The sequence below is a fragment of the Glycine soja genome, chromosome 8, assembly GCF_004193775.1.
Source record: "Glycine soja cultivar W05 chromosome 8, ASM419377v2, whole genome shotgun sequence".
NCBI classification, from domain to species: domain Eukaryota; kingdom Viridiplantae; phylum Streptophyta; class Magnoliopsida; order Fabales; family Fabaceae; genus Glycine; species Glycine soja.
The window spans coordinates 13,029,238-13,043,019 of NC_041009.1; the positions used below are offsets into that span (position 1 = coordinate 13,029,238).

A 13,782-nucleotide genomic window follows, 5' to 3' on the forward strand; every position below is an offset into this window, starting at 1 on the left:
GTCTGTTCATCATTAAATTTATAAATTGTGATTTGTTGTTAGGACTTTTGTGGACGGAGGGATTATAGTGATTGTGTGAAATCTAATTCAGCAAGTAGATCGATCAACATCGGCTAATAATAATCGATAAATAGAATATCATCGCAGAAAGGTGTAGTTGAATACGATGTATTAATTATTAGTATTAGTCAAGCAAATTGAAAATCCAATGTCACGTGGTTAGTTGTAGAAATCAAATCTAACTAAAATAATAAAAACTCAAAAAACTAAAAAGCGCTTGACTTGAAGGGGGAAAGACTTAAATAATTTTGTCCCTATCCTTAATTTTTACTGTCACTCTTGAAATCTCAATCTCACACCTTGATTCAATGTTTAAATGAAAATATACTAGCCCAAATTTCTTCGTAATTAATCTTATGGGTATCAAATAACAATCTTAATTCCTTAGACGCCCTCACTTAGCACTTAATATTAGGTTCAGGATTCTCAACCACACCTCCATATATAATCACCTCCATATATAATTATGTATCTCAAATCTTAGTTCAACTTAAGATCTCTTTTCCAAGTTAACTTCAAAGTTATAAGAAGGAGAAGTAAAATTGAATCAATATATATTAAAATATATTTGTTTATTATGAAATTTGATTATAATATAGTTTATATGTTTAAAATATTTTTATTATAAATTATTATTAGAGTTTAATTTCTATAAATTTAATGGTATAAAATAATTTTACATCATCGTTCAATCACATATTATTGTTTGAATTATTTTAATATTATTATTTTAAAAGTTAATAAACCCATCAAGTTATAAATGAATGATTATGTATATTTTTTTTTCTTATTATTATATAAAAATATATATCTATTATATACTAAAATACTTTTAATATGGTGTTGTTTTCTTAGATTGAGATGGATTTTAGTTTGTGAATTGTGACTATTGAAGTATTATTATTATTATTTGGGTTGACATATAATTCATCAATAGAAATGCACGTCTATCAAAAGTGGTGCAGGATGGATGGGATTGCATGATGAGAAATGGCAGATCAGAGTTCAGAGACAGAATGTTATTCTCCTAGATTGATGCCTTGCCAAGATATTCCAATTGCAGGGACAAAAACTGGAGTCAAGTACTTTTATAAAGAGCCCTAATAACGTAGGCATAATGAGGAACATTGGAATGGACGGAGTTTTATTTTGACCTTCAAAGGCTTTGAAATGGGATAAATGGGCCTTTTTCATTAAATACTACTCTCCTACACCGAAGAAGATGGACAAGAATAAGCACAAGAGAAAAATCCCTTAAAGTCCTTGTGTGTATTTGAATTGGCCATGATAAAATTGATTTTAAATAAAAATAATTTTAGCCAATTGATTATGAAGTAACATGATTTTTGTTTAAATAATAAATATAAAAAAGTGATTTTTTAAAGAGAATTTGTTCACTTGTTTAGATACTTTGAATCAAAATTGATTTTGGGGTTTAATGACCAAAATAAGTTTTGATGTCTAGGTACACATTTTTATTATAATTGGTTATATATAAAATTAAAATTAAATAGGCATAATTAAAATTAAGACAATATGTATATACTATGTTTTGAAATAGAACGATATTCCTTATAAACCATTAAAATTAAAATTGGATAAAATAGATAATAAAAACATTAACTTAACATAAATATCAAAGTATAAACAATATTAAGGGCATTAGTATGAGGGTAAATTTTTGGTTGAAGAGGATAAACAATATTTTCTCTTTTTAATATTTTTTTTGGGAATATTCTTTTTTTTAAATATGATTTACCACACTATTAAAGGTATGAGTGTGAGGATAAATTAGATAAAATACATTTAAAATCAAATAAATATAGCAAGATATTTAATTATATTTTTAAATCAATAAATAATAAACAAATAATGAGAGTATTGATACGAGGATAAATTAGACAGAAACTAACTAAAATTGGTTTAGTAGAAGTAAAAGTTACTCTTAATTATTTCAATTTTATTATGTTTTTTTCCACCATAATTGATTCTATAAAGATAATCAAACATGTAAATTTTTGGTCAAAATTAAGTTTGACCCACTCCACCATCATCCACCCTGATTTTAAATGCAATCCAAACAAAGTTAAACTATCTATCTAACTATTTATGCCACCTAAAGGGGTTTAACCTAATGAAAACGTGTTAGGTCTGCAAGACTCGATAATGTGTATAGAAATATTGCACAAGGAGGTCGACCTGTGATTTTATTCCTCTGAAAAACATCTCCTTAAGTAAGAGATTTACTCATATCGTTTTAATTCCCGAAATGTGAAGTTCTCCCTCCTTCCGAATATATCTATCTATACCGATTCGATTGTCAAATCATGGATTAAGCTTGTGATCAATTTTGCTAGAAAATGGTTCAACAGGGACATGATGCATTTGTACATGCATGCCATGCTCGTTTAGTTATTATCCTAGTAAATGGTCTAATTGGCTTAGGTATCATTTAAGTTAAGGCATATCGTGATCTTTTCAATTGGGGAAACAAATTTGAATATGGGATGCTTAATTATGAGAACTTGTTCTGCTTAGTAGTTGACCACCTCTGACAAACCACTACTCCTCAAGCTACGTAATCATTGTTTTTATTCCGCTTTAATATTTTTTTCCCTTTTACTTAATAAGTACAAATTCGTTGTATTTGGACCTAGTTCTACAAATACAACTTATTAGGACCTTCTAAATATTATAAAAATATTTTAAGAAGAATAATATCTAGCTATTAAAAATTGAGTTTTTTTTTATAAAAGAATTGATAGAATTAATGTTTTTTTTTTTATCTAACTTCTAAATCATGATAATTTCAACCATCGGTCTCTCAGTTAGTTAAAGTTATGTGTTACAAATTTAACATTGTATTTGTGTAATGTATAAATTCTTTATTAGTTATTCAATAAGATTCTTGTTTTATACACATTTTAATTCCTAGAAAATAAAGAAATAAATAGAATTTGAAAATAAAATTATATTATTTATATTATAAAATTTAAATATTTTAAATCATTAAAATAATAAATTACTTGATTATTTTGTGTTCATATTAATTTCAATAATAATGGTTTTAGTGATTTGATTTTATTTAGTTGTTTAATTTTACTTGTATACTAGTATTAATATATGACTAGTAGATATTTATAAAAAATTAATAAGTATTTATATTAATTCTAATCAATAGTTAGTATAAGTCATAAATTAAATAAATAAGCATTTTTTATTAATAGAATAAATGTAATATCACAAATATCAATATTAATATTATATTTTAAAGATAGTTTTAATATTATATTGAAAATGTTAATAAAATGATAAAATATATTTTTTTTAAATTAAATAAATATATATTAAGTGTTTTAATGAACAATTTAATTAAAAGTCTAGCCACCATACAACATTTTTTTAGGGGTGACACGATGCCCCAATTTAAAACAAGAAAAATATTTCGATTCAAAAAGAATGAGATAATTGTCTAATACTAAGTCATCATGAAGTTCATTTTCACTTTTTAGTGTAAAATTTTCTTAAGTTGAGAATCAATGAAATAAGATTAGTTTTTGACCCAATAAATAGGAGAACATCTCATGTGTCTAACTTGGAAAAAAAAATAGTTTAATTTATTCATTTTGTTAAAAAGTTCATTTTACTTTTGAATACTTAATAGATATTTTACGCTTTTTGTTCCTCATCATCAATCATTGAAGGGTATGACTGAAAAAGCATCTAATACTTTATATTTCTAACAATGTTAGAAGTTCTGTAATTGCGTTTGCGTTGGCGCATAAACTGCATTTCTGTTTCTAGCTTCTCTTGTTGTGGTGCATATTTTGGTGTGGCACACTGTTAAAAAGAAAATGAAGACAAAGAAAGATCGCCCAAAAGTGAAGGGACAGAAAATTAAGCCAAAGAAAGAAAAAAACTCTATAATTGACTGAGTGATATAAATTATTAAATTTCTATTTAAAAATAAATAAATTATGAGAAGTAAGTGGTGGAGATATTTAAGTAAATTTATTAATAAAAAAAATAGAGAAAGAAAGTATATTTAATAATTAGGGGATATATATATTTAACCATTGCTAAAGTAAAACACCAAAATTAGGCCCATTTGGCCAATAGAGACATGCAACCTGCACCTAAGAGAAGGGAAATATTTGCCCCTAGTTGGAGCTTCAAATTTTTCTGCAACTTTGGGCTCATAAAATCAGCTGCTAACAAATCCACCAATGCCATGTAAATCAAAATTCCAGCAGAAGCAGAATTGAAAATCCCTTCAACAGTTAAAGCAGTAGGGCTATTCTCTTTGTACACACTTGACACCCCCATTCCAATTGCAATTCCAATTGGGGTTGTTAGGGAGAAAAAGGTCGCCATAATTACCGTAGACTTGGACTCGAACTTTGCCTGCCACAATTAATATAATTCTATTAGTAATTATTAGAAGCTTTTTTGTTTCTTGAGGGTTATTAATTAATAAAAAATTACGTTTAATGGTAAAGAATTCACAGCACAAAATAATTTTATATGACATTCAATCACAATCTTTGGTATAATTTTTAAATATTTCTGTATAAATCAATAAATTTATTATAAATGATGAATGTATTATCAGTGATAAACTTTTTCCTCTTATTAGTTAGAGGCTTATAGAAACATATAGATAGTTTTCTTTTCTTTTTGATCCTAGTAACCTAATTTAAAGTTATGTGAATAATTTAATGTGAGAACCAACCAAAAGCATGTCTTTTAATTCACCGGTGACTGTTTGTTTGGTGTTTCTCTTTTTCTTTCTTCATGAGCTAAAAAAGGTTGGTTAGATGAAAATATAAGGATGTTGTCATCATGGCAACATTTTACAAGCCTTTCCAAACTGCACAAAAGACTCCACAGTCCACACTCAACTCACTTTTCTATTCAGCTTGAAATTTATCCCATAATAGTAAATGAATTCAACTTCATCTTTCAGTGTTTGTTTTCTAAATCACATGTATGATTTGATAAGAAAAACAAAGACCTGAAAATTTAGTCCATGTTTATTAATAGGTTTTATCCTGAAAATAATTATTTATTAATTTGTAAAAAACCTAAAAAAAGTTGGAAAAAGGAAAAGATATTATTCTTTCAAGATAAAAGTTTTGTCTTAATCATTTTGTAAAGAGCAAGTAAGATCTATGAAATTATTATACCAACCAAATTGCAATACCTGAGATATGCAACCACCAAGCCCCATACCCTCAAAAAATTGATGGAAAGACAGGGCCACGAGAAGAGGCTTTATGGTATCAATGCTCCCTGCAGTACCCAATGATATTCCAATGATCACTGAATGGACCACTATACCTATCTCCAACACCTAGCACACAAACCAATAAACCAAACTGAATATTGCTAACGCAAAATTACTCCAAGTCCAACATATATAAAAAAAAGGTACCATATCAATAAGTAATTAAGCACATGTTTGTTTTTTAGTTAGGAAATTTAGAACATACATTTTATTTTGCCTCAATTTGTCTTAAAATTCATAAGAGTTACTTTTGCCAATTCAGCTAGCAAAATAAAGTTCAATTGAATTTAAGTTTACAAACTTTAACCCTAACATGCACCGATTGATCTTACTTGTGATATGATGCGCTGCCTAATTACTTCAGATGTAATTGAACCCTCAGGGGACACAGCTGATCCATGAGCATGACCATGTGTGGCATGTGTATGAACATGCATGTGACCAGCATGTTCATCTCCCATTTCCTCATCATCAGCAGGAACCTGCTTAGAGGGGTTAAAATGTTGCCTATGATAAAACCCTGTGGCAAATGAGTCCACCATTAAGGTCCCTATGGAGGACAACATGGCAACAAATCCAGTGAAGGGAAACTTGCCCCAAGGATTTTCCTTAAGGCAAGGTGAAGTTAGGCTCTCATATGCCTCAGGAAGTATGTGCACAAACCCAGTTGCAAGAATCACCCCTGCAGCAAAGGCCTTAACCATAAAGAATATGTCATTCTTGGGGTTAAGTGTTGGGATTCTCTTGCTTAACAATGGGAGGCTCACCCCAAGTGCCCCAGCAACAAGCACAGAAGCAATTGAGCCAATTTTGTAGTGGAGGACTTCAATTGAGTCACTCTTTGTGGCCTCTTTTGTGTCACAGGTGCAATCTCCTAAGGCCATGGTTGGTGGTAAAAGAAGGACACAACACGCATAGAACAAGTTTGAGATGGGGTTTGAACATGCTTGAAATTTCATCATTCTGATGGGATTTGAATTGGGATTGCACAATTAAGTGAGTGAAGGAAGCTAGAGAGAGGGTATATGGAACTGTTGGTACTACTAACTATGAGTCTTTGAGAAATGTTTTCATGATTGTTATTTAAAAGAGGGAAAAGCTAAGTTTGTACGTTGATATTATGTTCGTGGGATGGGATCTAAGATTGCATATATATATATATATATATAAAGAAGAGAAAATAAAAGCCACTCTGAGAGGCTCAAAACGTGAGGCATCTTAAACAGCCAATGACACCATATGTCAAACATAAGTCTCAATAAAAGGCCACACGCATACTCTCTTTTTCTAAACACCACATGTGTTCTCTATGGTAAATTCTGTTCAAGTTCGATTTTTTTTTTTAATTTAGACTATAAATATCTTTCTCAAGGTCATGATTGAAGTCAAATAAAATAATTATGGATGATAAAACACGTATACTTAGAACTCAAATTAAAATTTCTGATTAAGTTGAAATAATTTCATATTAATTGATTTAAACGTTGGGTGGTTTAAGTCAGATTATTTTGATTATGAAAAGGTATAAACATTTCAATTATTTAGTACATATGATTATTTGGAACCAACCAGATATTAGGTCTAGTTGAAAGAATTTTAATTGCTCGCAAAGTTATATATACGTACGATTCAATTTTTACTGAAAAAGACACTTCCATTATTCAATTACGCTTTAAATATGATTCTCTTCTCTCATTTGAAACTTCTTATGAAAAAGCATAAGTAAATCATTATACTTTCTTTAAATTTGGTTGGTTTATAATGATTCAATTTATTATTTAATAAGATAGGTAAATTACTTAGTAATAACTTTAGTTTGACATACTTAATTAAGGAATAACTTTTGTTCAACTCATATTTTTGAGGTACGGGTCAATTAAAAAAATAATATGAGGTTAGTATAAAATAGTTAAATGTGAATAGAATCTGGATGATATGATGTTTAGATTCTAATTAATTGAATGATATATAAACGATGTACAAAAATGGTATACAAATGACCGAATTGTATTATTTATGCATAGATTGAACTACCCGTAGGCTATAATGGATCTGTAAAACCTGCACGAATTTTTAGTTTTGTGAAAGATACAGCAATCTGAATTGAGAATTTATGCACGTTCCTAGTTGGAAATTACTTATTTGAATAATTTGCAATGCTTTTGGATGGCAAGGCAAAAGCATTTTTCAGCACCGAAGGGCATTTAAGTCCTTTGGAGTGATAGATAGAGATAGAGTCAGAAAAGCAAAAATGGGGTCATAGAATGGAATGACGTGCATCCATAGTGGGAAAAGATGTCTTACCTAAAAAAAATTTAGACTGTGTGGACAATATGTTGTCATGCAAAACCCTTAACATTTGTAATTTACTTAGGATTGGTTCATTCTTGGTCTTAATTTACCTAAGATTGGTTCATCCTTGGTCTTGATTTGGTTAATATGTCGATATTATGTCCTTGCACCTCCAACATCTCGAGCCTCTTGCCCATTATATAAAGCTTCTACTGTTAGATTTGATTATTCAGAGTTATGGGGAAAAAGTTTATGTAGCACGGCTCTTTTTGGATAGCTATTAGAAAAGTTATCATAGCACTTTCTTTTTTCATTGTTTTCATCAGATATTCATTTACGCTGAATTGGATTAAGATTTTAAAAGCTTATTTTAATATAATTTTTTTTATAAATTTTAAAGATTATATAAAAATATTAAGACTTATTAAATTTTTTTATAAGATTTTTATGATAGTTTAAATTTTAATAGATTTATATAATAAGAATTTAAAAGATTTGAAATGACTTTATATAGATTTGTAATATTTAAAAGGATTTTGTAAATTTTTAAAAACGCTTTCAAACTTATAAAAGTTAGTGAAAAAAATAATAAAAAATGAAGGTTTAGATAAAAAAAAAGTAAAATCAATATAATTTTTTAATATTTTAATAGCTATATTGATTCTAATTTTATGTCTTCATATCCTAACCTTTCTTCTAATAACATATTCTCATTTTTCACTTTTGGATTTGAACAATAGATTTAAAATTATTAATAAGTTTTATGATTTTTTTAATTACTTATTTCATAATAAATATAATTACATGTTTAAATGGGATGCAAAAAATTAGTATAAGGGTTGCTGAGCTATGTAGATGATGAAATTAAGGGTGACAGTCACAAAAACATTGTATCAAGCATGTTATTGACATAAGTAGTATAAGAAAAACATGGTTAACCTTTGCACATAAGACAAACATTAATTTAATTTAGAAAACAAAGGGAAAAGTGCATAGGGGAAGAATATACTTGACATTTTTTATTTCAAAAGAATATGAGAAATATATGACATACGCATCTTGAAGAATATTCATGTTAACTGCTAAATAAGAGTTGTTTTTTTTTTTTTATGAAAATAGAGTTAAAATATCTTTAAAAATAATTATTTAGCAGTTGTCCATGCTTAACTGTTAGGAATTGATATTTTTTGTTTACGGTTTGCAGATATAAAAAATGGAGGGATTAAAAGCAAAAAGATGCAGAAAATACAAAAAAAAAATGAAGGTTTGAGCACTAGGCCCAACCTAAGACGCGCTTGCAGTGCACGCTAAGCGCGAAAATTGGTACTTGCATTAAGCGAGCAAAGCACGAAAATAGGCATCTGCGCTAAGCGCGAGTACGCAGCCCAAGTCCACTCCAGCAACTATAAAAAGGGAGTCAAGCCAAAGGAAAATGACACACCGAGTCTCAGAGCACTCTCATACATACCTAAAGTCTGAGAACTCTTCCCTAGGAAATTTTCTTCTTTTTCTCATCATTTTTTTTATATTCCCTTCTTTCATCCCTTCTCCTCCACCAATTCTTATATCCCTATTTCAGTGTAAGGTCCTTAATGGCCATGAGAGGCTAAACTCCTATTTAGGGTTTGACAGGACTAAAAAGCCAAAAAGATGTATGATGTGCTCGATATTTATCAATGCAACAGGTGTTTTCTATCCTATTGTCTTTTTCTATTTCTATTTCGTGCATTAGTTATCTTTACATTATGTTAGGAGTTAGATGCTTGACAGAGGGTAACTCTTAATAAAAATATAAAAAAAATATGCATGTATCAGTTTTAGGGGTTAGACGTTCAACAGAGAATAACTTCTAATAGAACAAAAACAAAAGATATCATAATGAAATCATTGGTAGACATAGGATGATAACATTATGTCCATACATTAAAGCACACATCTATAATCAAAGCTTCATGCATTTTATCTATTGAATCTTTATAAAGGCATTTGGGAGATAGATAGATAAAATATGTTTGTCATTGTGAGGCATCAGGGGCAAGTAATCGAATAGGTGTGGGTAGGATAAATTCACCTAATTGATAAAGAAAAATCCAAAAATCATACATCTTAGGCAAACAAGACATGTTAGGTCCTAACATCCTCATTCAATTGAATTCTCTAATTAGTTATTTTGCTTTCTATTATTTTCTCTACCATTAGTTGTTATCATTCTTTTACTTATTTTACACTCTTTACTTCTTTCCTTACGAATTAAAAATTATACAATACAAGTACAAAACAAAATCTTTGTGAAATTCGACACTCGAACTTTTAAGTTTTACTATTTGGACATTTGGTGCACTTATCAAACCGTTAACAATTAAAGAGGAAAGGAGGCACAAATGATGAGACAAAATGAAATTTAGTAACCAATAGAAAAAAGGAAAAAGAATCTAACAAAATCTCAAGGGTTTAAGTGAGATTTTTTGATAAATATTTTATATTAAAAGGTCTTATGAAATCCATTGATATCATTCTTAAAAATAATTCACCGAAATTTGTATATTTTTAAATAATAAAATACTTTTTATAAGTTATAAAAAAATCATAATAAAATATTATTAAATTTTGTTGTCTTTCTTAAAAATCTTAAAAGTTTTAATTAAATACCATAATACTTATTTATATTATTTATAATTTTTGATTAAATATCAGAAGACTTTTTTTTATAAAAAAACATTTTAAAATTTTTTATATCCTAATCCAATACATACGTAAGACTGTCATTTTCTAGAGCGAAGTATAAATGGGATTTTTTTTTTTTTTTTGAGAAAGTAAATGGAATTTCTATCTAAGGGCGTTTGTTTTAAGTATTTTTTTAAAAATTCATTTTTGAGAGTATGAAAGGGTGAGGATAAATATTAGAATGTGATGAAATTGATGTTCTGAATATATGTTATTTTTAAGAGAGCCACGTTTCTATGTTCTGAGTTGTTATTTCTTCGAAGGGTGAGTATACACAATAATTAACTATCTATTCTTACTTCATGCTTCTACATTTCTTTTTTCACTTTTATATTTTAATTTTTAATTGAATAATTTCTTTTCTTAAATAACTAAATGCTAACCAAACATATTTCCATGAGAACAACATACCTAGGTATAATTTTTTTTTATACGTTCCTAGGTATAATATTTTTAGGAATGTGATTTTCAGAAATGCAAGATTTCACTGAAACAAATGCTCCTATTCAGTATTTTTCTTTTTGAATAGTTATAATATTTTTAAAATTATAATTTTTTATATCGTTATTCATAATTGCAGGGTAGAACCTAGCTTGAAGAACATGATTAGGGGGTGGAAACGGTGGATTTGCTCTCATTAAGTAATCACTATTCCTTCTACGAAAATGGATGGTTTTCACAGCTTCCCAGAGGTATCAAAGCAAAGTGTTTCACATCGTGTATATAATTTCTTTAATTTTATTTTTAATTTTAATTCAATTATAAATTAAATTCATTTAAACATATTAAAGTTGAAAAACTACTTACTCTTTTGATAAAAAAAGTATAGACCAAAAACACTCTATACATTAATTAGGATTGTACAAAACTTGATCGAACCTGCTAATTAACCTGTTTTCACCCAAAGATTACGAATTGAACCCAGGATAAAAAGTAACAGGAAGACAAGACATATTGAAAATCTATTCTTAAGTTGGGTTAGGAGCAGATTAAGCCTCAGGTTCTCCTTTTATTTGCTCCTTAAGTTATTATTTAGAAAGATTGTTCTACTTCGAGTTTTGTTGACACACATGATAGGATTTTATCAAGTTATGGATCAAGTTTGAGTCTTAAAAATTGGTTAGCTTAAAATTTAGAGTCGGGAAAGAGATGAACATAATGTGCCTCAATTCATCCTATGGAGTATGGACACCCCTGCATATCACATGTAACTTTATTTTATATTCAGTGGTTCATAAACTATTATATCATGCAAAACCCTTAACCAATATAACTTATCTTTTGATTAGTGTGCATGTGTTGTGTTCTAGTTTGGTTCGTCAATATTAATTATGTTATTATGTCTTTGCTAATCCAACGTCTCACACTTCATGTCCATTATACAAAACTTTTTGGGCAAAAATATTTTTTTCTACTTCAAATTTGGGTCTAGTTTCTTTTTGGTTTTCTAAATTTAAAAGATTTTATTATTTTTGTCTTCCTAATTTCAAAAGAGTCCCTTTTGGTCCTACTGTTATTTTTTTTAATCATTTTAGACTCCCTGATAAGGACTACAAGTAGGCTATTTTCCAAATTATGAAAATGAAAATAATGACTTTTAAATTTTGGAGACTAAAAAAAACTAGGTCCAAAATTGAGAAATCAAAAGATATATACTAAGTCAACTTTTTTTTTTGTTGGTTTAATTAGTATTGAGTTAAAGAAGGAAAATTAAAGCATCTGCTTATAAAAGGAATCAAGTGTCGTAAAACAATATATGTAAATTTTCATTTCACCACACTTCATGATTAACTTTAATACTTACAAAAGCTTAATAATAAAAGTAAGATTAAGATTCCATTTTGAAAGAATCTATTTATGGTTTATTTGAAGTTATCTGTTAACATGAGTACTTATATAAATATTTAAAATTACTTACAGAAATAAGTACGGAGTCTCTGTTGCATCAAAAATCCAGATCAAAGTCGTTGAAAGAGGGTGATTGCAACTCCAGATTTTTTCACTCGTTTATCAATTGGAGGAGGAAGTAGAATTCTATTAATGTCCTTATGGTGGATGGAACTTGGGTGACAGACCCTAGTACTGTAAAAAATATAGTGAGACAATTCTTTGTGAATAGGTTTGTGGATTCTGAAGGGACTATACCTAAACTTGAGGGAGTACCTTTCAAGAAATTTTCTTCTCTTGACAACACTTTGTTGGTGGCGTCCAATTGGTAATTTCAAAAAAAAAAAAATTACCCTCGCTTGATAAATTGGTGGCTATTGTAATGTGCTTTAAAAAATGTAAGAAGAACATACTTTACATTTTAATATAATGCATATACATATAAATAAATTTTAAAATTATTTCGATTTTAATTATTGGTTTCTCAAATAATAATAATAATTTTACTTTATCTTTTAAAATATGTTTTAGAAGAGGCAAAACTTCATTTTAAGTGGCATAAATATGAAAGTAAAATGCTAATGAAAATTCTTAAAATATTTGTTAAAATTTTAAAAATATTAAATAAATTCTGTAGTTCTAAATTATGTTGTCTGGCTGGTGTGAGGCTAACTATCATGAAGCCGTAGAAATGTCATTGTTGTTAGTTGACCTTAGTCCACTTAATAAGTTAATATGAGGTAGTTAATTTCTAATTCTGTCAGTTAGTTTAACTAGACCTCTCTTTTGTATTTACTTTATACAAATACTAATTACTATGTATTCTAACCGTACTATTCAATATTAGAATAGCATTTTTCCTTTAATTTTTTTTATCTTCTTAGTTAGTGTTATGAAAATAGGCCAGGTAATTAATCCGGTAGATACGGGTTAAAAGTCTAATCGGTAGGTCATTGACCTGATTAGTATATACATTAAAAAAATTAAAATAATTATATAAAGTATTTAATAAAATATGATTAATCTATATTTTTATACTTTAAAATTAAATTTATTATTAGATCAAACGGTAAATATTATATAATCATTTATTATTATAAATTATTTTGTGAGTATTATAGTTAAATAACTAAGAAAATTATTATTTTTAATATTAAATACAAAAGTTATTAGATGATTATAAAAAAATTTGATAAAAATATATAAAATACAAATATTAAATCATACTATATTATGATTAATAAGATAATAATTAGTTATTATATATTTTTTATTATCAAAATAAAAAAAATAATATTAAAGAAAAATATTATGTATTATTCAATAATTAACTATTAACAATTTAACATATTATATTATAGGTATTATAAAAAAAATTCTCAATTGAATCAAACAAGATGAATCATATTTTGGATGTTATAGTTGAATTGGATTGTCTAAGACATTGGGTTTGGGATGAGTCGGTGGGACCAGCTTGGCCGATCCGGTTTTTATAACTTGGGTCTTAGTTTTCTCTTTCTGCACTTGTACCT

General features: G+C 27.9%; 1 protein-coding gene across 1 annotated transcript; it reads right to left on the reverse strand.

Annotated features, from left to right (window-relative positions):
* Nucleotides 1–4,049: 4,049 nt before the first annotated feature.
* On the reverse strand, nucleotides 4,050–6,493 carry LOC114422069 (zinc transporter 1-like). The gene is made up of 3 exons (XM_028388260.1): nucleotides 5,680–6,493; nucleotides 5,264–5,413; nucleotides 4,050–4,464 (listed from the first exon to the last, which is right to left on the reverse strand). Exons 1-3 carry the CDS (start codon nucleotides 6,307–6,309, stop codon nucleotides 4,159–4,161), a joined length of 1,086 nt encoding a protein of 361 aa, XP_028244061.1. The 5' UTR covers nucleotides 6,310–6,493; the 3' UTR covers nucleotides 4,050–4,158.
* Nucleotides 6,494–13,782: the final 7,289 nt, after the last annotated feature.

Excerpts from the sequence above, each read along its gene's own strand:
- LOC114422069 (XM_028388260.1), bottom strand. The coding sequence starts at position 6,309 with ATGATGAAATTTCAAGCATGTTCAAACCCCATCTCAAACTTGTTCTAT. Across the intron at positions 5,414-5,679 it reads GGCAGCGCATCATATCACAA|GTGTTGGAGATAGGTATAGT; the intron begins GTAAGATCAATC and ends TTTGTGTGCTAG. Across the intron at positions 4,465-5,263 it reads TTGGTGGTTGCATATCTCAG|GCAAAGTTCGAGTCCAAGTC; the intron begins GTATTGCAATTT and ends TAATTGTGGCAG.